Below are 25132 nucleotides of genomic sequence, written 5' to 3' on the forward strand. Positions count from 1 at the left end.
AGAGACAGAGGGGTATAACCAGGAGAGGCAGAGGAGTATATAACCCAGAGAGACAGAGGGGTATAACCCGGAGAGACAGAGGGGTATATAACCCAGAGAGACAGAGGGGTATATAACCCAGAGAGACAGAGGGGTATAACCCGGAGAGACAGAGGGGTATATAACCCAGAGAGACAGAGGGGTATAACCCAGAGAGACAGAGGGGTATATAACCCAGAGAGACAGAGGGGTATAACCCGGAGAGACAGAGGGGTATATAACCCGGAGAGACAGAGGGGTATAACCCGGAGAGACAGAGGGGTATAACCCAGAGAGACAAAGGGGTATAACCCGGAGAGACACCCTTTGTGGTACCGATTGTGTCCCTCTCGCTGCAGCCCTGGGTGTTGGCATGTCAGTCTAATGGCAGTCTCTCTCTCTCTCAGGCACTCTATTGGTGGCCCGCTCTCTCGCTGCTTGGGCCGGCTCTGTCGTTTATGTGGAGGTGGGGGCTCAGGATGGGGAAGGGGTAAGGGCAGAAGTTAATGCCCGAGTGAATATCAGCATCCTCCCTGGCACCGCCCCTGTGCCCACCTTCCTGCAGTCTCACTACCAGATCACTGTCCCGGAGGATACCCCCCTGGGGGCAAGTATAGGGAGCGTCATGGCGACCAATCCCACAGGTAAATCTTGCACGAAATATTCCTACCCCCTGTTCTCTGTATATGCCCCTCCCATTCTGTATATGCCCCTCCCACTCTGTATGTGCCCCTCCCATTCTGTATATGCCCCTCCCATTCTGCATATGCCCCTCCCATTCTGTATGTGCCCCTCCCATTCTGTACATGCCCCCCCATTCTGTATATGCCCCTCCCACTCTGTATGTGCCCCTCCCGTTCTGTATATGCCCCTCCCATTCTGTATGTGCCCCTCCCATTCTGTACATGCCCCCCCATTCTGTATATGCCCCTCCCATTCTGTATGTGCCCCTCCCATCTGTATGTGCCCCTCCCATTCTGTATACGCCCTTCCCATCCTGTATATGCCCCCCCTTTCTGTATAAGCCCCTCCTATTCTGTATATGCCCCTCCCATTCTGTATATGCCCCTCCCATTCTGTATAAGCCCCTCCTGTTCTGTATATGCCACTCCCATTCTGTATAAGCCCCTCCCATTCTGTATATGCCCCTCCCATTCCTTATAGGCCCCTCCCGATCCGTATATGCCCCTCCCATTCTGTATAAGCCCCTCCTATTCTGTATATGCCCCTCCCGTTCCGTATATGCCCCACCCGTTCCGTATATGCCCCTCCCATTCTGTATAAGCCCCTCCTATTCTGTACATGCCCCTCCCATTCTGTATATGCCCCTCCCATTCCGTATATGCCCCTCCCGTTCCGTATATATGCCCCTCCCATTCAGTATATGCCCCTCCCATTCCGCATATGCCCCTCCCATTCTGCATATGCCCCTCTCGTTCTGCATATGCCCCTCCCGTTCCGTATATGCCCCTCCCATTCTGCATACGCCCCTCCCATTCTGCATACGCCCCTCCCATTCTGCATACGCCCCTCCCATTCTGTATAAGCCCCTCCCATTCTGTATATGTCCCATTCTAAGCTGTGGCCCGTCTCTCTAGGGGCCCCTGGGCCGGTGCTGTACTCCATCTCGTCGGGGGACCCGCGGGGTTTGCTGTCCCTGGACCCCCATTCCGGGCTGCTCTCCCTTGTGCGGCCGTTGGACAGGGAGCAGACGGAGAAGCTGCTGTTAGAGGTACAGGGGCGCAGTGGGGCCCCCCCAGCCTACGCCAGGGCCCACCTCACCCTCTATATCACTGATGTGAATGACAACCCCCCGGCCTTTCCCTCCCCGTTCCACACCCTGCGGCTCCAGTCTCCCATCCCCATTGGCTCGGTGATATTCAGGGCGCAGGCCACGGACCCCGACACCGGCTTCAACGGGCAAGTTTATTATGAATTGGACTCCCCGGGGCCCTTCAGCATTGACGGCTCTGGGCAGCTGCGGGCCACTGGCCTATTGAGTCAGGAGCGCTATGATGTGCGGGTGTTGGCCTCGGACGGGGGGACCCCCCAACTCTCCTCGGCACTGGAGCTCACCGTGCTGCTGATGGAGCTGCAGAAAGAACCGGCCTGTGGGGCCTCCGATTACCGGGTGGAAGTGCGGGAGGGCAGCCCCCCCCTTAGCCGCCTCCTACAGGTGCGGGCACAGCCCCCCGGGGCAGGGGAGGGGCAGCTGATCTACAGGCTGAGGCCCGACGCCGACGCCGTGGGGTTCAGCATTGAGGCAGATAGCGGCTGGCTTTATGTACGGGGGGCCCTCGACCGAGAGAGCCGGGAGGCCTACGTACTGGCAGTGTTGGCATCGGCCGGGCCGGGCACTCGCACCGCCACCTGCACCGTCAGGGTCCGAGTCACCGACGAGAACGATAACAGCCCCCGGCTGAGCGAGGAGAGGTTCTTCCTTAGCGCCACGGAGAATCGGCCCCCCGGGGAAACAGTGGGAAGGGTCAGCGCCACGGACAGAGATGCCGGGCCCAACGGCCGTGTGTCCTACCGACTGCCCCCCCTGGAATCTGACTTCCATATCAACCCCCATACGGGTAAGTGCCCCCCCTGGAATCTGACTTCCATATCAACCCCCACACGGGTAAGTGCCCCCCCTGGAATCTGACTTCCATATCAACCCCCATACGGGTAAGTGCCCCCCCTGGAATCTGACTTCCATATCAACCCCCATACGGGTAAGTGCCCCCCCTGGAATCTGACTTCCATATTAACCCCCACACGGGTAAGTGCCCCCCCTGGAATCTGACTTCCATATCAACCCCCATACGGGTAAGTGCCCCCCCCCTGGAATATGACTTCCATATCAACCCCCATACGGGTAAGTGCCCCCCCCTGGAATATGACTTCCATATCAACCCCCATACGGGTAAGTGCCCCCGCCCAGTGTACTTACATTTATATACACAGGGGTAAGTGCCCCGGCCCAGTGTACTTACATTTATATACACAGGGGTAAGTGCCCCCGCCCAGTGTACTTACATTTATATACACAGGGGTAAGTGCCCCCGCCCAGTGTACTTACATTTATATACACAGGGGTAAGTGCCCCCGCCCAGTGTACTTACATTTATATACACAGGGGTAAGTGCCCCCGCCCAGTGTACTTACATTATATACACAGGGGTAAGTGCCCCCGCCCAGTGTACTTACATTTATATACACAGGGGTAAGTGCCCCCGCCCAGTGTACTTACATTTATATACACAGGGGTAAGTGCCCCCGCCCAGTGTACTTACATTTATATACACAGGGGTAAGTGCCCCGGCCCAGTGTACTTACATTTATATACACAGGGGTAAGTGCCCCCGCCCAGTGTACTTACATTTATATACACAGGGGTAAGTGCCCCCGCCCAGTGTACTTACATTTATATACACAGGGTAAGTGCCCCCGCCCAGTGTACTTACATTATATACACAGGGTAAGTGCCCCCGCCCAGTGTACTACATTATATACACAGGGGTAAGTGCCCCCGCCCAGTGTACTTACATTTATATACACAGGGGTAAGTGCCCCCGCCCAGTGTACTTACATTTATGATACACAAGGGGTAAGTGCCCCCGCCCAGTGTTACTTTTCACAGGGTAGGCCCCCAGGTTCTTATATACACAGGGTAAGTGCCCCGCCCAGTGTACTTACATTTATATACACAGGGGTAAGTGCCCCCGCCCAGTGTACTTACATTTATATACACAGGGGTAAGTGCCCCGCCCAGTGTACTTACATTTATATACAACAGGGGTAAGTGCCCCCGCCCAGTGTACTTACATTTATATACACAGGGTAAGTGCCCCGGCCCCAGTGTACTTACATTTATATACACAGGGGTAAGTGCCCCCGCCCAGTGTACTTACATTTATATACACAGGGGTAAGTGCCCCCGCCCAGTGTACTTACATTTATATACACAGGGGTAAGTGCCCCCGCCCAGTGTACTTACATTTATATACACAGGGGTAAGTGCCCCCGCCCAGTGTACTTACATTTATATACACAGGGGTAAGTGCCCCCGCCCAGTGTACTTACATTTATATACACAGGGGTAAGTGCCCCCGCCCAGTGTACTTACTGGGTCAGGAGCACGGGGGCTGCATTGGGCTAAAGGGGCACGTTGCCCCCCGCACCCCCCTTACATCTGTTTTATTGTCATTCTCTATAGAAAGTGTCTGTATAACATTCTCACCATATATCTTCCCTGTCCCCCCTCTGTGTACCCCTATATCCAAACACCCCATCTTATTCCCTTTTCCTCTCTATTTGGCCCCTCCTTACTGCTGCTTAGTCGTGACCCCACCCACCAGTTTGCCCCCCACTCACCCCCCCCCAGGTGCTACTGTCTCCCCCAAACTCCCACCGTTTATGTTTTCTCTCTGCCCTCCCACTTGTAACCGTCTCCCCCTACAGGTGAGCTCTCAACCCGGAGGGTGTTGGACCGGGAGCTGCAGGCCACCTACCAGCTTCTGGTTATTGCCCAGGATGGGGGCGCACCCCCCCGAAGCGTCACTGGCACTGTCCATATTACTGTGTTGGACGAAAATGACAATGCACCCACATTCCTGCACCCCAATGCGGGGAAAGAAATATCCTTACAGGTATTTCATGGGGGTGTTTTGGGGGGCACTGCTATGGGAGGAAATATCACCGGAATCTTTTGGTGCTTTGGCTCAAATATATGAAAACCCAACTATTACAGTCACTATCATTTAATTCCAGGGGTACCCGGGGCACAAATACCCACTCACCCCAAATCCCCCCCTAACTGGCCTTCAGGCTGGGCCCCCTTAGCCCATAACAAGGTTACAGATATATAGAAACATTGGGGTAACAGTCACCCTGCTATAGTTCCAGGGGTACCCAGGGCACAAATAAGCACCCCAAATCCCCCCCTAACTGGCCTTCAGGCTGGGCCCCCTTAGCCCATAACAAGGTTACAGATATATAGAAACATTGGGGTAACAGTCACCCCGCTATAGTTCCAGGGGTACCCAGGGCACAAATAAGCACTCACCCCAAATCCCCCCCTAACTGGCCTTCAGGCTGGGCCCCCTTAGCCCATAACAAGGTTACAGATATATAGAAACATTGGGGTAACAGTCACCCCGCTATAGTTCCAGGGGTACCCAGGGCACAAATAAGCACTCACCCCAAATCCCCCCCTAACTGGCCTTCAGGCTGGGCCCCCTTAGCCCATAACAATGTTACAGATATATAGAAACATTGGGGTAACAGTCACCCCGCTATAGTTCCAGGGGTACCCACGGCACAAGCACTCACCCCAAATCCCCCCCTAACTGGCCTTCAGGCTGGGCCCCCTTAGCCCATAAGAAGGTTACAGATATATAGAAACATTGGGGTAACAGTCACCCCGCTATAGTTCCAGGGGTACCCAGGGCACAAATAAGCACTCACCCCAAATCCCCCCCTAACTGGCCTTCAGGCTGGGCCCCCTTAGCCCATAACAAGGTTACAGATATATAGAAACATTGGGGTAACATTCACCCCGCTATAGTTCCAGGGGTACCCAGGGCACAAATAAGCACCCCAAATCCCCCCTAACTGGCCTTCAGGCTGGGCCCCCTTAGCCCATAACAAGGTTACAGATATATAGAAACATTGGGGTAACAGTCACCCCGCTATAGTTCCAGGGGTACCCAGGGCACAAATAAGCACTCACCCCAAATCCCCCCCTAACTGGCCTTCAGGCTGGGCCCCCTTAGCCCATAACAAGGTTACAGATATATAGAAACATTGGGGTAACAGTCACCCCGCTATAGTTCCAGGGGTACCCAGGGCACAAATAAGCACTCACCCCAAATCCCTCCCTAACTGGCCTTCAGGCTGGGCCCCCTTAGCCCATAACAAGGTTACAGATATATAGAAACATTGGGGTAACAGTCACCCCGCTATAGTTCCAGGGGTACCCAGGGCACAAATAAGCACTCACCCCAAATCCCCCCCTAACTGGCCTTCAGGCTGGGCCCCCTTAGCCCATAACAAGGTTACAGATATATAGAAACATTGGGGTAACATTCACCCCGCTATAGTTCCAGGGGTACCCGGGGCACAAATACCCACTCACCCCAAATCCCCCCCTAACTGGCCTTCAGGCTGGGCCCCCTTAGCCCATAACAAGGTTACAGATATATAGAAACATTGGGGTAACAGTCACCCCGCTATAGTTCCAGGGGTACCCAGGGCACAAATAAGCACTCACCCCAAATCCCCCCCTAACTGGCCTTCAGGCTGGGCCCCCTTAGCCCATAACAAGGTTACAGATATATAGAAACATTGGGGTAACAGTCACCCTGCTATAGTTCCAGGGGTACCCAGGGCACAAATAAGCACTCACCCCAAATCCCCCCCTAACTGGCCTTCAGGCTGGGCCCCCTTAGCCCATAACAAGGTTACAGATATATAGAAACATTGGGGTAACAGTCACCCCGCTATAGTTCCAGGGGTACCCAGGGCACAAATAAGCACTCACCCCAAATCCCCCCCTAACTGGCCTTCAGGCTGGGCCCCCTTAGCCCATAACAAGGTTACAGATATATAGAAACATTGGGGTAACAGTCACCCCGCTATAGTTCCAGGGGTACCCAGGGCACAAATAAGCACTCACCCCAAATCCCCCCCTAACTGGCCATCAGGCTGGGCCCCCTTAGTCCATAACAAGGTTACAGATATATAGAAACATTGGGGTAACAGTCACCCCGCTATAGTTCCAGGGGTACCCAGGGCACAAGCACTCACCCCAAATCCCCCCCTAACTGGCCTTCAGGCTGGGCCCCCTTAGCCCATAACAAGGTTACAGATATATAGAAACATTGGGGTAACAGTCACCCCGCTATAGTTCCAGGGGTACCCAGGGCACAAATAAGCACTCACCCCAAATCCCCCCCTAACTGGCCTTCAGGCTGGGCCCCCTTAGCCCATAACAAGGTTACAGATATATAGAAACATTGGGGTAACAGTCACCCCGCTATAGTTCCAGGGGTACCCAGGGCACAAATAAGCACTCACCCCAAATCCCCCCTAACTGGCCTTCAGGCTGGGCCCCCTTAGCCCATAACAAGGTTACAGATATATAGAAACATTGGGGTAACAGTCACCCCGCTATAGTTCCAGGGGTACCCAGGGCACAAATAAGCACTCACCCCAAATCCCCCCCTAACTGGCCTTCAGGCTGGGCCCCCTTAGCCCATAACAAGGTTACAGATATATAGAAACATTGGGGTAACAGTCACCCCGCTATAGTTCCAGGGGTACCCAGGGCACAAATAAGCACTCACCCCAAATCCCCCCTAACTGGCCTTCAGGCTGGGCCCCCTTAGCCCATAACAAGGTTACAGATATATAGAAACATTGGGGTAACAGTCACCCCGCTATAGTTCCAGGGGTACCCAGGGCACAAATAAGCACTCACCCCAAATCCCCCCCTAACTGGCCTTCAGGCTGGGCCCCCTTAGCCCATAACAAGGTTACAGATATATAGAAACATTGGGGTAACAGTCACCCCGCTATAGTTCCAGGGGTACCCAGGGCACATATAACAGCTTTATCAATAAACATAAAGGGGCGGTGTCTCTGAAGAGGCAGAGGTCACGTGACCAGGAATAGTATCAGTTCCTAGGGAGACTCTCATTGGCTATGGAGTGCGCATATTGTTCCCCTGATGGGGCTGGGTTACCCCGAGTCCCATTCCAGACTCTCTCGTGCAGGTTATGGAGGGGAAGAAGTCGGGCATGTTCATTGCATCCCTACAAGCCAAGGACCCGGATGAGGGGGAAAATGGAACAGTGACCTACAGCCTGGCAGGTACGGGGTACAAGACAGACCGGCTAGTAGTTGCCCCGCTGGCAGTTGCCCTGTATATTGAAATGATGCCATGTCTGTGTGTTACTTGCCCCTTGTATAAGTCCCCAGTGTAACCGCAGCCCCACTTTCCTGTCTATCTGCCCCTGTCTGTGTGTTACTTGCCCCTTGTATAAATCCCCAGTGTAACCGCAGCCCCACTTTCCTGTCTATCTGCCCCTGTCTGTGTGTTACTTGCCCCTTGTATAAGTCCCCAGTGTAACCGCAGCCCCACTTTCCTGTCTATCTGCCCCTGTCTGTGTGTTACTTGCCCCTTGTATAAATCCCCAGTGTAACCGCAGCCCCACTTTCCTGTCTATCTGCCCCTGTCTGTGTGTTACTTGCCCCTTGTATAAGTCCCCAGTGTAACCGCAGCCCCACTTTCCTGTCTATCTGCCCCTGTCTGTGTGTTACTTGCCCCTTGTATAAATCCCCAGTGTAACCGCAGCCCCACTTTCCTGTCTATCTGCCCCTGTCTGTGTGTTACTTGCCCCTTGTATAAGTCCCCAGTGTAACCGCAGCCCCACTTTCCTGTCTATCTGCCCCTGTCTGTGTGTAACTTGCCCCTTGTATAAATCCCCAGTGTAACCGCAGCCCCACTTTCCTGTCTATCTGCCCCTGTCTGTGTGTAACTTGCCCCTTGTATAAGTCCCCAGTGTAACCGCAGCCCCACTTTCCTGTCTATCTGCCCCTGTCTGTGCAGGTCCCTGGGCAGAGAGGTTCACATTGGACAGAAACACGGGGGAATTACGGACTGCGGCAGGACTAATACAAGCGGATCGCTCCCTCTATACCCTGAGTGTAAGAGCCACTGACTGTGGGGTCCCCTCTAGGAGCACAGAGACCACTCTACGTATACAGGTAATGGGGTACCTGGGGTACAAGCGTCCCCTCGCCAATATTGCCCATCGTACAATGAATAACTGAACTGAGCATTCCCTCTCCTCTGCCAATCGTACAATGAATAACTGAACTGAGCATTCCCTCCCCTCTGCCAATCATACCATGAATAACTGAACTGAGCATTCCCTCTCCTCTGCCAATCATACCATGAATAACTGAACTGAGCATTCCCTCTCCTCTGCTAATCATACCATGAATAACTGAACTGAGCATTCCCTCTCCTCTGCCAATCGTACCATGAATAACTGAACTGAGCATTCCCTCTCCTCTGCCAATCGTACAATGAATAACTGAACTGAGCATTCCCTCTCCTCTGCTAATCATACCATGAATAACTGAACTGAGCATTCCCTCTCCTCTGCCAATCATACCATGAATAACTGAACTGAGCATTCCCTCCCCTCTGCCAATCGTACAATGAATAACTGAACTGAGTATTCCCTCTCCTCTGCCAATCGTACAATGAATAACTGAACTGAGTATTCCCTCTCCTCTGCCAATCGTACCATGAATAACTGAACTGAGTATTCCCTCTCCTCTGCCAATCGTACAATGAATAACTGAACTGAGTATTCCCTCCCCTCTGCCAATCATACCATGAATAACTGAACTGAGCATTCCCTCTCCTCTGCCAATCATACCATGAATAACTGAACTGAGCATTCCCTCTCCTCTGCCAATCGTACAATGAATAACTGAACTGAGTATTCCCTCCCCTCTGCCAATCATACCATGAATAACTGAACTGAGCATTCCCTCTCCTCTGCCAATCATACCATGAATAACTGAACTGAGCATTCCCTCTCCTCTGCCAATCGTACAATGAATAACTGAACTGAGTATTCCCTCTCCTCTGCCAATCGTACCATGAATAACTGAACTGAGTATTCCCTCTCCTCTGCCAATCGTACAATGAATAACTGAACTGAGTATTCCCTTTCCTCTGCCAATCGTACCATGAATAACTGAACTGAGCATTCCCTTTCCTCTGCCAATCATACCATGAATAACTGAACTGAGCATTCCCTCTCCTCTGCCAATCATACCATGAATAACTGAACTGTGCATTCCCTCTCCTCTGCCAATCATACCATGAATAACTGAACTGAGTATTCCCTCTCCTCTGCCAATCATACCATGAATAACTGAACTGAGCATTCCCTCTCCTCTGCCAATCGTACAATGAATAACTGAACTGAGTATTCCCTCTCCTCTGCCAATCATACCATGAATAACTGAACTGAGCATTCCCTCTCCTCTGCCAATCGTACAATGAATAACTGAACTGAGTATTCCCTCTCCTCTGCCAATCGTACCATGAATAACTGAACTGAGTATTCCCTCTCCTCTGCCAATCGTACAATGAATAACTGAACTGAGTATTCCCTCCCCTCTGCCAATCATACCATGAATAACTGAACTGAGCATTCCCTTTCCTCTGCCAATCATACCATGAATAACTGAACTGAGCATTCCCTCTCCTCTGCCAATCATACCATGAATAACTGAACTGTGCATTCCCTCTCCTCTGCCAATCGTACAATGAATAACTGAACTGAGCATTCCCTTTCCTCTGCCAATCATACCATGAATAACTGAACTGAGTATTCCCTCTCCTCTGCCAATCATACCATGAATAACTGAACTGAGTATTCCCTCTCCTCTGCCATTCATACCATGAATAACTGAACTGAGCATTCCCTCTCCTCTGCCAATCGTACCATGAATAACTGAACTGAGCATTCCCTCTCCTCTGCCAATCGTACAATGAATAACTGAACTGAGCATTCCCTCTCTTCTGCCAATCATACCATGAATAACTGAACTGAGCATTCCCTCTCCTCTGCCAATCATACCATGAATAACTGAACTGAGCATTCCCTCTCCTCTGCCAATCATACCATGAATAACTGAACTGAGCATTCCCTCCCCTCTGCCAATCATACCATGAATAACTGAACTGAGCATTCCCTCTCCTCTGCCAATCATACCATGAATAACTGAACTGAGCATTCCCTCTCCTCTGCCAATCATACCATGAATAACTGAACTGAGCATTCCCTCTCCTCTGCCAATCGTACAATGAATAACTGAACTGAGCATTCCCTCTCCTCTGCCAATCATACCATGAATAACTGAACTGAGCATTCCCTCTCCTCTGCCAATCGTACAATGAATAACTGAACTGAGCATTCCCTCTCCTCTGCCAATCATACCATGAATAACTGAACTGAGCATTCCCTCTCCTCTGCCAATCATACCATGAATAACTGAACTGAGCATTCCCTCTCCTCTGCCAATCGTACAATGAATAACTGAACTGAGCATTCCCTCTCCTCTGCCAATCATACCATGAATAACTGAACTGAGCATTCCCTCTCCTCTGCCAATCGTACAATGAATAACTGAACTGAGCATTCCCTCTCCTCTGCCAATCGTACAATGAATAACTGAACTGAGTATTCCCTATCCGTACAGGTGCCTGATCCAAGTCTTCTCCCTCCCTTGCCTTTGTACTCCCTGATACATGAGCAGACTGCGCCCCCCCCCCATTCATTCCATGCGTAGGTGCATGATTTCAGCCCCCCCACTCCTCCCTCATGGCCCCCTCATGTTTTTAATGAAAGAACAAGTTTATTTCATGCATTTTACTCTATTGGTGACTCCATTTACTGCATTTCAGGTCATTCCCGCCAGTCGTTACCCTTCCAAGTCAAACCCAAGTAGCCTGGTTCTGTCTCCCATGGAAGGATTGGCTCCTGGTTCCCTTTTAGGCTCCCTAGCTCCCAGAATGCCCCATGGCTCCAGAATATACACTTTGCTTGATGAACCCCACGGCATTTTCATGGTTGATGGCCAGACTGGGAGCATCTTCCTGGTGGGAGAGTTGGACTTTGAGTCGCAGCCTAGATTCAGTTTCCGTGTGAGTGTGGAGGAGGTACGTGAGGCGTCTCTAGGGTATGTACCTCCTCACGTGGTCCATATAGAGGTGGAGGTGCAGGATCGGAATGACCATTCACCAGCATTTCCTGAGGACCCCTTGACTTTAGTGGTACCAGAAGATGCCCATGTTGGCTCCTCTGTCTTTACATTCCAAGCCTCTGACCATGATGGCCCAGGACCCAATAGCCAGGTGAGATATTCCTTACTGCGCCAGGATCCAGGGTCCCCAGGTAGCACCTTCCGCTTGGATGCAGAAACAGGGGTGTTGTATGTGGCACAAGCGTTAGACCGCGAGGAAGTGTCCTCATATCTGCTCGTGGTGGAGGCCTCGGACCAAGCAGTAAATGTCAGCCAGCAACGTTCAACCTCTGTAACTGCCCGCGTATTCATCAGTGACCGCAACGACCACGCCCCACAATTCATAACTCCATTGGTGGTGTGGCTACCCGAAGACTTGCCTGTAGGATCCACCGCAATCTACATGGTGGCACAGGACCCAGACCTGGGTGATAACGGCAAAGTTGGCTATCAGCTCGTTGGAGGGAATGATGAGGGCAAGTTCCAGCTACACCCGAGCTCAGGTATGTCAGGTCTAGCTTAACTTGGCCTTTATTTAATGTAGACACTCATTGATAAGCTGATATGGGGCATCAGCTCTGGGCATTCTTCTCACTATTCCTGGTACAGCAGTCCCTCTTTGCTTTATGTTAGGGATTCTGCAAGTAGAGTCAGAGTCAATCTCATTGGCCTATGAGCAGGGATCTTAGAGAAGGAGGGTTTCTGTTGCTTTGGAACTGCCGATTGGAGGCCTGAGGCTGAAAAGAAAACCACTGTTATCTGAACAAATAAAACAATGGCATTTGTGCCCCCGCAGGTGCCCTCACTGTGGTCCGGACCCTCGACCGAGAGACGACGGAAGGCTATAATCTGACGGTCGTAGCAATGGACCACGGCTCCCCGAGACTCTCCTCCACCCAGACACTCTCCGTCTCCCTTCTGGATGTGAATGATGAGGCTCCATCCTTCGAAAAGCCACAATATGATGCCCAAGTGCAAGAAAACCAGCCTGTGGGCACAACTGTACTCAGAGTGGTGGCGCTAGACAGGGATTTAGGTGAGTTGATTCCTATGGGATACAATAATGCCAGCTGTACCCTGGCCCAAGTCTGAGGTGGGGATACGATAATGCCAGCTGTACCCTGGCCCAAGTCTGAGGTGGGGATAGATAATGCCAACTGTACCCTGGCCCAAGTCTGAGGTGGGGATAGATAATGCCAGCTGTACCCTGGCCCAAGTCTGAGGTGGGGATAGATAATGCCAGCTGTACCCTGGCCCAAGTCTGAGGTGGGGATAGATAATGGCAGCTGTACCCTGGCCAAGTCTGAGGTGGGGATAGATAATGCCAGCTGTACCCTGGCCCAAGTCTGAGGTGGGGATAGATAATGCCAGCTGTACCCTGGCCCAAGTCTGAGGTGGGGATACGATAATGCCAACTGTACCCTGGCCCAAGTCTGAGGTGGGGATATGATAATGCCAGCTGTACCCTGGCCCAAGTCTGAGGTGGGGATACGATAATGCCAGCTGTACCATGGCCCAAGTCTGAGGTGGGGATAGATAATGCCAGCTGTACCCTGGCCCAAGTCTGAGGTGGGGATAGATAATGCCAGCTGTACCCTGGCCCAAGTCTGAGGTGGGGATAGATAATGCCAACTGTACCCTGGCCCAAGTCTGAGGTGGGGATAGATAATGCCAACTGTACCCTGGCCCAAGTCTGAGGTGGGGATAGATAATGCCAGCTGTACCCTGGCCCAAGTCTGAGGTGGGGATAGATAATGCCAACTGTACCCTGGCCCAAGTCTGAGGTGGGGATAGATAATGCCAACTGTACCCTGGCCCAAGTCTGAGGTGGGGATAGATAATGCCAGCTGTACCCTGGCCCAAGTCTGAGGTGGGGATAGATAATGCCAACTGTACCCTGGCCCAAGTCTGAGGTGGGGATAGATAATGCCAACTGTACCCTGGCCCAAGTCTGAGGTGGGGATAGATAATGCCAACTGTACCCTGGCCCAAGTCTGAGGTGGGGATAGATAATGCCAGCTGTACCCTGGCCCAAGTCTGAGGTGGGGATAGATAATGCCAACTGTACCCTGGCCCAAGTCTGAGGTGGGGATAGATAGTGCCAGCTGTACCCTGGCCCAAGTCTGAGGTGGGATAGATAATGCCAACTGTACCCTGGCCCAAGTCTGAGGTGGGGATAGATAATGCCAACTGTACCCTGGGCCCAAGTCTGAGGTGGGGATAGATAATGCCAGCTGTACCCTGGCCCAAGTCTGAGGTGGGGATAGATAATGCCAACTGTACCCTGGCCCAAGTCTGAGGTGGGGATAGATAATGCCAACTGTACCCTGGCCCAAGTCTGAGGTGGGGATAGATAATGCCAGCTGTACCCTGGCCCAAGTCTGAGGTGGGGATAGATAATGCCAACTGTACCCTGGCCCAAGTCTGAGGTGGGGATAGATAGTGCCAGCTGTACCCTGGCCCAAGTCTGAGGTGGGGATAGATAATGCCACATCTATTGCCCTTATTCCCCAGCACGTTCCCTGCTAGGGGCAGTTGCTTGTTCCTCTGAACTACACACATTCACGTAGGTGTAACCGCCCCCCCCCCCCCAGTCTGGCCCCCATACAGGGCAACATGAATGTAACCAGAGGCACCTCAGGGGCGGGGCTCTCACACTGTAACAGATGTTCATTGGCTACTTACAGACTTTTATATTCTGCCCTCTTTGGTTTCCCCAGGCCAAAGTGGGCGTGTCACCTACGGGGGCGTATCCGGCGATGAGTTTGCCCTCGATCCAGAAACGGGGGTGCTCACCACCAAAGTACCCCTAGACCGGGAGGCCAAGGAGCTTTACAAACTGACAGGTAACAATAATGTATTGGGCCAATGGCAAACTGTGCTCCCTGTGGCACCGGTACCTATAGGAGTGGCGATATATATATATATATGGGGGGGGGGGTCACTATATATAAATATATAAGGGGGGGCAGTAATGAAATAGAGAAAGTACAGGGAAGAGCGACTAAGCTGATAAAGGGAATGGGCTCAGTTATGGGGAAAGGCTGGCCCAGTTGGGATTGGTTACACTGGGGGGGGGGGGGGCAGTAAGGGGGGTCACTATATATAAATATATAAGGGGGGGGGCAGTAATGAAATAGAGAAAGTACAGGGAAGAGCGACTAAGCTGATAAAGGGAATGGGCTCAGTTATGGGGAAAGGCTGGCCCAGTTGGGATTGGTTACACTGGGGAAGGGGCAGTTAAGGGGGGGGGTCACTATATATAAATATATAAGGGGGGGGCAGTAATGAAATAGAGAAAGTACAGGGAAGAGCGACTAAGCTGATAAAGGGAATGGGCTCAGTTATGGGGAAAGGCTGGCCCAGTTGGGATTGGTTACACTGGGGAAGGGGCAGTTAAGGGGGGGGGGTCACTATATATAAATATATAAGGGGGGGGCAGTAATGAAATAGAGAAAGTACAGGGAAGAGCGACTAAGCTGATAAAGGGAATGGGCTCAGTTATGGGGAAAGGCTGGCCCAGTTGGGATTGGTTACACTGGGGGGGGGGGGGGGGGGGTCACTATATATAAATATATAAGGGGGGGGCAGTAATGAAATAGAGAAAGTACAGGGAAGAGCGACTAAGCTGATAAAGGGAATGGGCTCAGTTATGGGGAAAGGCTGGCCCAGTTGGGATTGGTTACACTGGGGGGGGGGGGGGGGTCACTATATATAAATATATAAGGGGGGGGCAGTAATGAAATAGAGAAAGTACAGGGAAGAGCGACTAAGCTGATAAAGGGAATGGGCTCAGTTATGGGGAAAGGCTGGCCCAGTTGGGATTGGTTACACTGGGGGGGGGGGCAGTTAAGGGGGGGTCACTATATATAAATATATAAGGGGGGGGGGCAGTAATGAAATAGAGAAAGTAGAGGGAAGAGCGACTAAGCTGATAAAGGGAATGGGCTCAGTTATGGGGAAAGGCTGGCCCAGTTGGGATTGGTTACACTGGGGGGGGGGGCAGTTAAGGGGGGGTCACTATATATAAATATATAAGGGGGGGGGGCAGTAATGAAATAGAGAAAGTAGAGGGAAGAGCGACTAAGCTGATAAAGGGAATGGGCTCAGTTATGGGGAAAGGCTGGCCCAGTTGGGATTGGTTACACTGGGGGGGGGCAGTTAAGGGGGGGTCACTATATATAATATATAAGGGGGGGGCAGTAATGAAATAGAGAAAGTACAGGGAAGAGCGACTAAGCTGATAAAGGGAATGGGCTCAGTTATGGGGAAAGGCTGGCCCAGTTGGGATTGGTTACACTGGGGGGGGCAGTTAAGGGGGGTCACTATATATAAATATATAAGGGGGGGGCAGTAATGAAATAGAGAAAGTACAGAGAAGAGCGACTAAGCTGATAAAGGGAATGGGCTCAGTTATGGGGAAAGGCTGGCCCAGTTGGGATTGGTTACACTGGGGGGGGGGGGGGCAGTTAAGGGGGGGTCACTATATATAAATATATAAGGGGGGGCAGTAATGAAATAGAGAAAGTACAGGGAAGAGCGACTAAGCTGATAAAGGGAATGGGCTCAGTTATGGGGAAAGGCTGGCCCAGTTGGGATTGGTTACACTGGGGGGGGGGGGGGCAGTTAAGGGGGGGGGGTCACTATATATAAATATATAAGGGGGGGCAGTAATGAAATAGAGAAAGTACAGGGAAGAGCGACTAAGCTGATAAAGGGAATGGGCTCAGTTATGGGGAAAGGCTGGCCCAGTTGGGATTGGTTACACTGGGGGGGGGGGGGGGGGCAGTTAAGGGGGGGTCACTATATATAAGGGGGGGCAGTAATGAAATAGAGAAAGTACAGGGAAGAGCGACTAAGCTGATAAAGGGAATGGGCTCAGTTATGGGGAAAGGCTGGCCCAGTTGGGATTGGTTACACTGGGGGGGGGCAGTTAAGGGGGGGTCACTATATATAAATATATAAGGGGGGGCAGTAATGAAATAGAGAAAGTACAGGGAAGAGCGACTAAGCTGATAAAGGGAATGGGCTCAGTTATGGGGAAAGGCTGGCCCAGTTGGGATTGGTTACACTGGGGGGGGGGGGGGCAGTTAAGGGGGGGTCACTATATATAAGGGGGGGGGCAGTAATGAAATAGAGAAAGTACAGGGAAGAGCGACTAAGCTGATAAAGGGAATGGGCTCAGTTATGGGGAAAGGCTGGCCCAGTTGGGATTGGTTACACTGGGGGGGGGGGGCAGTTAAGGGGGGGGGGTCACTATATATAAATATATAAGGGGGGGCAGTAATGAAATAGAGAAAGTACAGGGAAGAGCGACTAAGCTGATAAAGGGAATGGGCTCAGTTATGGGGAAAGGCTGGCCCAGTTGGGATTGGTTACACTGGGGAAGGGGCAGTTAAGGGGGGGTCACTATATATAAATATATAAGGGGGGGGCAGTAATGAAATAGAGAAAGTACAGGGAAGAGCGACTAAGCTGATAAAGGGAATGGGCTCAGTTATGGGGAAAGGCTGGCCCAGTTGGGATTGGTTACACTGGGGGGGGGGGGCAGTTAAGGGGGGGTCACTATATATAAATATATAAGGGGGGGCAGTAATGAAATAGAGAAAGTACAGGGAAGAGCGACTAAGCTGATAAAGGGAATGGGCTCAGTTATGGGGAAAGGCTGGCCCAGTTGGGATTGGTTACACTGGGGGGGGGGGCAGTTAAGGGGGGGTCACTATATATAAATAATAAGGGGGGGGGCAGTAATGAAATAGAGAAAGTACAGGGAAGAGCGACTAAGCTGATAAAGGGAATGGGCTCAGTTATGGGGAAAGGCTGGCCCAGTTGGGATTGGTTACACTGGGGGGGGGGGGGGCAGTTAAGGGGGGGGGTCACTATATATAAATATATAAGGGGGGGGCAGTAATGAAATAGAGAAAGTACAGGGAAGAGCGACTAAGCTGATAAAGGGAATGGGCTCAGTGCAGATGCAGCACTCACACTCACACTCCCTTTCTCTCTCAGTTTATGCTCGGGATGGGGGCTCCCCGCCTCGGCTCTCTGAGGTTGGGGTGCAGGTTAGAGTGGGGGATGAGAATGACCACCCCCCTACATTTGAGCGAGACCTTGTGTTGCTGGAGGTGCCGGAGAACCAGGAGCCAATGGATCTGTGCGTTCTGAGCGCTTGGGACCCGGATGGGGGAGAGAACGGGCGCCTCAAGTACCGACTAATCGGTGAGTGCATCTCATTCCTTGGGGGGTTCCACGGGGGGGGGTTCCACAGGGGGGGGGTCCACAGGGGGGTTCCACAGGGGGGGTTCCACGGGGGGGTTCCACGGGGGGGGGTCCACAGGGGGGTTCCACAGGGGGGGTTCCACGGGGGGGTTCCACAGGGGGGGCCCCACTATGGATTCAATGGGTTTTTCTCTATTAATTTGGCCGTTATTGGTTCCCACACAGAAGGGGATCCCTCCGGGGACTTTACGTTGGATTCGGCCAATGGGAAACTCTCTACGTCGCGCCCATTGGACAGAGAGACGACGCCCAAGTACCAGCTGGTGGTGTCGGTGTCAGATGGGGGGGCTCCGCCCCTCAGCGCCACCGCCATGGTCAATATCAACGTGCTGGACCTGAATGACAACACCCCCGCCTTCAGCGCCTCGGCCTTCAGTGCGGAGGTTCCAGAAGACGCCCCGGTGGGCAGTTTGGTTCTGCACTTGTCGGCAGTTGACCCAGATGACGGCCCAAGTGGCCAGACCACCTATCACCTGTCCAATGGGACGCAGGGCGCCTTCTACATTGACCCCCTCACTGGGCGCATCACCACTGCCACCCAGTTGGACCGTGAGCGTAGGGCGAGCTACACCTTCCTGGTTTGGGCCATAGATTCTGACCCAGTCGGGCCCCGCAGCGCCGAGGCCACAGTAACGGTTCTTGTTAGAGACGTGAATGATAACGCCCCCGCCTTCCTGCGCAGCCCCTTCCATCTCAACCTGTCGCGCAACACCCCCACCAAGAGAGCCATCGCCGCCATGAAAGCCGAAGATAAAGACGCCGGTGCCAACGCCTCCATTTTGTATCGCTTGGCGCCGGCCTCGGCCACGGGGGGTTTCTCTGTGGACCCCTACACTGGGGAGGTGCGGCTGCTGGAGCCGCTGAGTGGGATGAGCCCCAAGGAACGCACTGTGTTTGTGCAGGCCACGGATTTGGGGGAGCCCCCACTCTCTTCCACGGCAGTGCTGGTTGTGCACCTACGTGAGGAGGCGCCACAGGGGCCACGGTTCCCCCAGGAGGCCATTGAGATCAGTCTCCCTGAGAACAGCCCAGAGGGTGAGTTTCATTTCTATTGCCCCTCCTACTCCCCCATACCTGCAATGTCAGCATTGGTAGATACCCCTTTCCCACCAGTCCCTGCCCATCTCACCCCACATTTTCCACACCAGGATCGGTGGTTGGCACGGCAACGGCTGCACATACTGGTGGATCCACTGGGAGGATCTCCTACAGCTTCCTGAGTGGGAATGAGAATGGGGCGCTCCGAATCCACCCAACTACAGGTACCTGGGGTAATACCGGAACCCTTTCCTGCCCGTGGCGCACCCCTAAATCCATGAGCCCCCCAATAAATTACTCTGATGCACCCTCAGTAGTACTCACCCAACAAGCACCCTTAGCCGGCCAACCATTGGCCAAGCATCTTCTTGGGATTCCCTCCATACCCCAGTACTCTGATACTCCCAGTACTCCCAATAGCCCAGTTTTCTAATACTCCAGGGCTCTAATACCCCATTACTCGAATACCCCAGTACTCCCAATACCGCAGTACTCTAATACTCCATAAAACTCCAGTACTCTAATAGTCCAGTACTACTAATACCCCAGTATTCTAATACCCCAGTACTGTAATACCCCAGTACTCTAATACTCCATAAAACTCCAGTACTGTAATAGTCCAGTACTACTAATACCCCAGTACTGTAATACCCCAGTACTCTAATACTCCATAAAACTCCAGTACTCTAATAATCCAGTACTACTAATACCCCAGTACTGTAATACCCCAGTACTGTAATACCCCAGTGCTCCCAATACTCCATAAAACTCCAGTACTCTAATAATCCAGTACTACTAATACCCCAGTATTCTAATACTCCATAAAACTCCAGTACTCTAATAATCCAGTACTACTAATACCCCAGTACTGTAATACCCCAGTACTGTAATACCCCAGTGCTCCCAATACTCCATAAAACTCCAGTACTCTAATAATCCAGTACTACTAATACCCCAGTATTCTAATACTCCATAAAACTCCAGTACTCTAATAATCCAGTACTACTAATACCCCAGTACTCTAATACTCCATAAAACTCCAGTACTCTAATAATCCAGTACTACTAATACCCCAGTACTGTAATACCCCAGTACTCCCAATACTACAGAATGCTAAGGGGCCCCACCTTGCCTTGGACACAGCTACAGACTTTCAAAATAATGTGCCCAGAATTTTACCCCATGATTCAAAACAGTACTACAGAAATCCCAGCCCCAGTGGCTCCCAAACCATAAAGATGCCCCGGCCCACCCCCCCATCATCTCACTGATTGGCCCGTGGGCCTAAAGACCACACCCTGTAAGTGCCGCCTTCCTATTGTGGGCTGTTGCTTTGGGCAGAGAACGGGCCAATCAGAACTGCAGGAAGCCCAACCTGCTTGATCACCAGTGTCCCCCAAGCTCCCACCCACGTACACATGGGCAGTATGGGCACAGTATGGGCACAATATGGCAACGGCAATGCAAGTCTGGGCATGTATGTGGCTCCCATGATAGGGCTCATTGCCCAGCCCCCACCCATTTAGTGTCATTGGAAGGACCCCTATTTCACTGACCCCAGTCCGGCCCAGGGGGTAGTTCTGGGGTTCCCTTGGCGCCCTGTTGCATTAGTTTTGGGCAATTGTGCCAACTGCACCCCCCCTTGCACTCTGCCCTGGACATAGCACTAAGGAGTTTGTGGCTCTCTTGTTCCCCCTGCAGGGCAAATCACAGTAGCACAGGCGGCCATGTTGGACTATGAGCAGAACCCCCGCCATAAGCTGGTTCTACAGGCAGAGACCCAACAGCACCTCAGCTTTGCCACCCTGACCATCAGCCTATTGGACCTGAACGACAACGCCCCCCGCTTCAAACTCCCCCGCTACACGGCCTACACCCAGGAGGCACAGCCTGATGGGAGTCCCCTCATACAGGTAAGTGCCCCTTTAGCTGGGGGGGGGGGCAATAAAGCTGCTGCCGGGAGGGGTTGGTGGCTGCTGTGATTGGCTGCATCTCTTCCTGTCAGATCTCCCCTGAACTAGTTGTTTATGGGGAAAGCCTGGCCCAGTTGGGATTGGTTACACTGGGGGGGGGGCAGTTAAGGGGGGGTCACTATATATAAATATATAAGGGGGGGCAGTAATGAAATAGAGAAAGTACAGGGAAGAGCGACTAAGCTGATAAAGGGAATGGGCTCAGTTATGGGGAAAGGCTGGCCCAGTTGGGATTGGTTACACTGGGGGGGGGGGGGGCAGTTAAGGGGGGGGTCACTATATATAAATATATAAGGGGGGGGGGCAGTAATGAAATAGAGAAAGTACAGGGAAGAGCGACTAAGCTGATAAAGGGAATGGGCTCAGTTATGGGGAAAGGCTGGCCCAGTTGGGATTGGTTACACTGGGGGGGGGGCAGTTAAGGGGGGATCACTATATATAAATATATAAGGGGGGCAGTAATGAAATAGAGAAAGTACAGGGAAGAGCGACTAAGCTGATAAAGGGAATGGGCTCAGTTATGGGGAAAGGCTGGCCCAGTTGGGATTGGTTACACTGGGGGGGGGGGCAGTTAAGGGGGGGGCACTATATATAAATATATAAGGGGGGGCAGTAATGAAATAGAGAAAGTACAGGGAAGAGCGACTAAGCTGATAAAGGGAATGGGCTCAGTTATGGGGAAAGGCTGGCCCAGTTGGGATTGGTTACACTGGGGGGGGGGGGGGGCAGTTAAGGGGGGTCCTAGTGGGGCCCCTCTGGCTTTGGCCCTACACCCCTGAAAGTCTTCTTGTGGTTTTTGTCCCCCAGGTTTTGGCAGAAGATCCAGACCAAGGACTGAATGGTCAGGTGACCTACTCTTTTGACCAATCGCAGGCAATGAAAGATCTGTTCCGCATAGACCCCCAGACGGGCGCCATCACCACTGCCGCCATCTTGGACCGTGAGATTTGGTCCCAGGCCCAGTAAGGACAATAAGTGCTTTGGGGGCTGCAAACTGGACTGGGCCCCAATGGGTCGTTAATGTTGGGTTTTTCTTAAGGATTTGGGGTTGCACCGTGTGTGTTTGGGGGACTTTATGGGGGGGCTTTGCCATGTGTTGCCCCTCCCCCCGCATGAAGTTGTGAGTGGGGGAAGAGGCAATGATGCACCCCCGGTGGGAGGGGTCTGGGGCAACAGAGGCAAGTGGATTTCTATCCCTGTATGATATTATGCATGTGACTCTAATACTTCTCTGCTTTCTGATTGGCTCTTCCTCAGCTTGGTTGTTATAGCAACAGATCGTGGCTCTCCTCCTCTCACCAGTTTTGCCACCCTAACGGTTTTGGTGACGGATGTGAATGACAATAGCCCCACCACCCCCCTCCAGCTAGAGCTGAGTGTCCCCGAAGGTGAGTGTGGGGTCCTCTGTAGGGTGGGGCTTCAGTAGGGAGGAGGGGCTTTCACTACAGTGGCTCTTACACCAATTGGATCCCTGTTTCCTGCAGATGCTGTGATTGGCTCAGAGATTCTCCAGGTGACAGGGAATGACGTGGACTCGGGCCCCGCCCTGTCGTACACCCTGTTAGTGGATGGGGCAATGGAGGGGGCATTTACCATGTTACGATACGGGGGGCAGATCTGGTTGTCCCGACAGTTGGACTATGAGGATCGGAAGTCGTACTCACTCACCGTGCAAACGTCCGACGGGAAACACCTCACTCACGCTGAGCTCACACTCACACTCCAGGATGTCAACGACAACTCCCCAGAGTTTGGCAAGAGCCTGTACCAGGTAAGTAGCCATATTCCCCCCATTCCTGGGGTAACTGACAGCGCCGGGGGGCTGCCCCCATGTTATCAGCTCCCAGCCGCTCTGGTACAGGGGTAATTAGCCCCTTCATGCACCAGTAACTGCCCAACAGGAGGGTAACTGCAGGGGTAGTTTGTGGCCCCGTCCCTTGGGCAGTGCCCGGCCTCAGGCAGCAGTCTCGCCTCCGAATGCCACTTAGTGACTGCAGTCTCTCAGCATTCTAGCAGCAGTCTCACCTCCGAATGCCACTTAGTGACTGCAGTCTCTCAGCATTCTAGCAGCAGTCTCACCTCCGAATGTCACTTAGTGACTACAGTCTCTCAGCATTCTAGCAGCAGTCTCGCCTCCGAATGTCACTTAGTGACTACAGTCTCTCAGCATTCTAGCAGCAGTCTCGCCTCCGAATGCCACTTAGTGACTGCAGTCTCTCAGCATTCTAGCAGCAGTCTCGCCTCCGAATGCCACTTAGTGACTGCAGTCTCTCAGCATTCTAGCAGCAGTCTCGCCTCCGAATGCCACTTAGTGACTGCAGTCTCTCAGCATTCTAGCAGCAGTCTCGCCTCCGAATGCCACTTAGTGACTGCAGTCTCTCAGCATTCTAGCAGCAGTCTCGCCTCCGAATGCCACTTAGTGACTGCAGTCTCTCAGCATTCTAGCAGCAGTCTCGCCTCCGAATGCCACTTAGTGACTGCAGTCTCTCAGCATTCTAGCAGCAGTCTTACCTCCGAATGCCACTTAGTGACTGCAGTCTCTCAGCATTCTAGCAGCAGTCTCACCTCCGAATGTCACTTAGTGACTGCAGTCTCTCAGCATTCTAGCAGCAGTCTCGCCTCTGAATGCCACTTAGTGACTGCAGTCTCTCAGCATTCTAGCAGCAGTCTCACCTCCGAATGTCACTTAGTGACTGCAGTCTCTCAGCATTCTAGCAGCAGTCTCACCTCCGAATGCCACTTAGTGACTGCAGTCTCTCAGCATTCTAGCAGCAGTCTCACCTCCGAATGCCACTTAGTGACTGCAGTCTCTCAGCATTCTAGCAGCAGTCTCGCCTCCGAATGCCACTTAGTGACTGCAGTCTCTCAGCATTCTAGCAGCAGTCTCACCTCCGAATGTCACTTAGTGACTGCAGTCTCTCAGCATTCTAGCAGCAGTCTCACCTCCGAATGCCACTTAGTGACTGCAGTCTCTCAGCATTCTAGCAGCAGTCTCACCTCCGAATGTCACTTAGTGACTGCAGTCTCTCAGCATTCTAGCAGCAGTCTCACCTCCGAATGTCACTTAGTGACTGCAGTCTCTCAGCATTCTAGCAGCAGTCTCGCCTCTGAATGCCACTTAGTGACTGCAGTCTCTCAGCATTCTAGCAGCAGTCTCACCTCCGAATGTCACTTAGTGACTGCAGTCTCTCAGCATTCTAGCAGCAGTCTCACCTCCGAATGCCACTTAGTGACTGCAGTCTCTCAGCATTCTAGCAGCAGTCTCACCTCCGAATGCCACTTAGTGACTGCAGTCTCTCAGCATTCTAGCAGCAGTCTCGCCTCCGAATGCCACTTAGTGACTGCAGTCTCTCAGCATTCTAGCAGCAGTCTCGCCTCCGAATGCCACTTAGTGACTGCAGTCTCTCAGCATTCTAGCAGCAGTCTCACCTCCGAATGTCACTTAGTGACTGCAGTCTCTCACCATTCTAGCAGCAGTCTCTTCCAGTCCCTTGGGCAGTGCAGCCAGAGAGTCACCCCCAATTCCACCTGCACCCCTGTCTGTAACATGGGCTGTCACTCAGATAGGGGAACAGCACCCCCAGTCCCTCCAGCAGCCACTCCCACTTCCTCCTGATCTCTCTGAGCAAACTGCTTCCTGTCCATGGGACCTCCCTGCCCCCCCCATTTTATTCCCCCCCAACTGTTTGGCCTTACTCCCCCCCATCCTCCCTCTTCTCCCCCCTTCTATATTTCCCCTCTCCCCCCATTTGTCTCTCTACTCCCCGAACCCCCTTATTCCCCCTAAGGCCCCCCAGCAATACTCTGCCCTTGTGCCCACCAATGGGAGTTTGGCTGTATTTGCGCAGGTCTCCATCTTGGAACACGCGGCTGCTGGGACCCCACTCTTTACAGTAAGGGCCACGGATCGGGATTCGGGGGACAATGGAAGAGTCAGTTACAGAGTTTTGTCCCCAGTGGGCGGAGCTTTCCACATTCACCCTGACAATGGTAGGTACATATGT

The 25132-nt window shown here is 52.5% G+C and overlaps 1 protein-coding gene across 1 annotated transcript in view; it reads left to right on the top strand.

Annotated features, from left to right (window-relative positions):
- The window catches only part of dchs1 (dachsous cadherin-related 1), a 53144-nt gene that overhangs the window by 20544 nt on the left and 7468 nt on the right, over positions 1 to 25132 (top strand). The window contains exons 5-20 of the mRNA XM_031897452.1: positions 426 to 662; positions 1617 to 2597; positions 4468 to 4655; positions 7782 to 7878; positions 8618 to 8775; positions 11501 to 12341; positions 12635 to 12874; positions 14559 to 14684; positions 17848 to 18057; positions 18283 to 19152; positions 19266 to 19379; positions 20857 to 21068; positions 21936 to 22090; positions 22386 to 22516; positions 22613 to 22899; positions 24977 to 25118. Of these exons, the coding sequence (XP_031753312.1) occupies positions 426 to 662; positions 1617 to 2597; positions 4468 to 4655; positions 7782 to 7878; positions 8618 to 8775; positions 11501 to 12341; positions 12635 to 12874; positions 14559 to 14684; positions 17848 to 18057; positions 18283 to 19152; positions 19266 to 19379; positions 20857 to 21068; positions 21936 to 22090; positions 22386 to 22516; positions 22613 to 22899; positions 24977 to 25118 (4989 nt within the window). The remainder of the gene's footprint in view (positions 1 to 425; positions 663 to 1616; positions 2598 to 4467; positions 4656 to 7781; positions 7879 to 8617; positions 8776 to 11500; positions 12342 to 12634; positions 12875 to 14558; positions 14685 to 17847; positions 18058 to 18282; positions 19153 to 19265; positions 19380 to 20856; positions 21069 to 21935; positions 22091 to 22385; positions 22517 to 22612; positions 22900 to 24976; positions 25119 to 25132) is intronic.

Source organism: Xenopus tropicalis, chromosome 2 (assembly GCF_000004195.4).
Source record: "Xenopus tropicalis strain Nigerian chromosome 2, UCB_Xtro_10.0, whole genome shotgun sequence".
In the NCBI taxonomy this organism is placed as follows: domain Eukaryota; kingdom Metazoa; phylum Chordata; class Amphibia; order Anura; family Pipidae; genus Xenopus; species Xenopus tropicalis.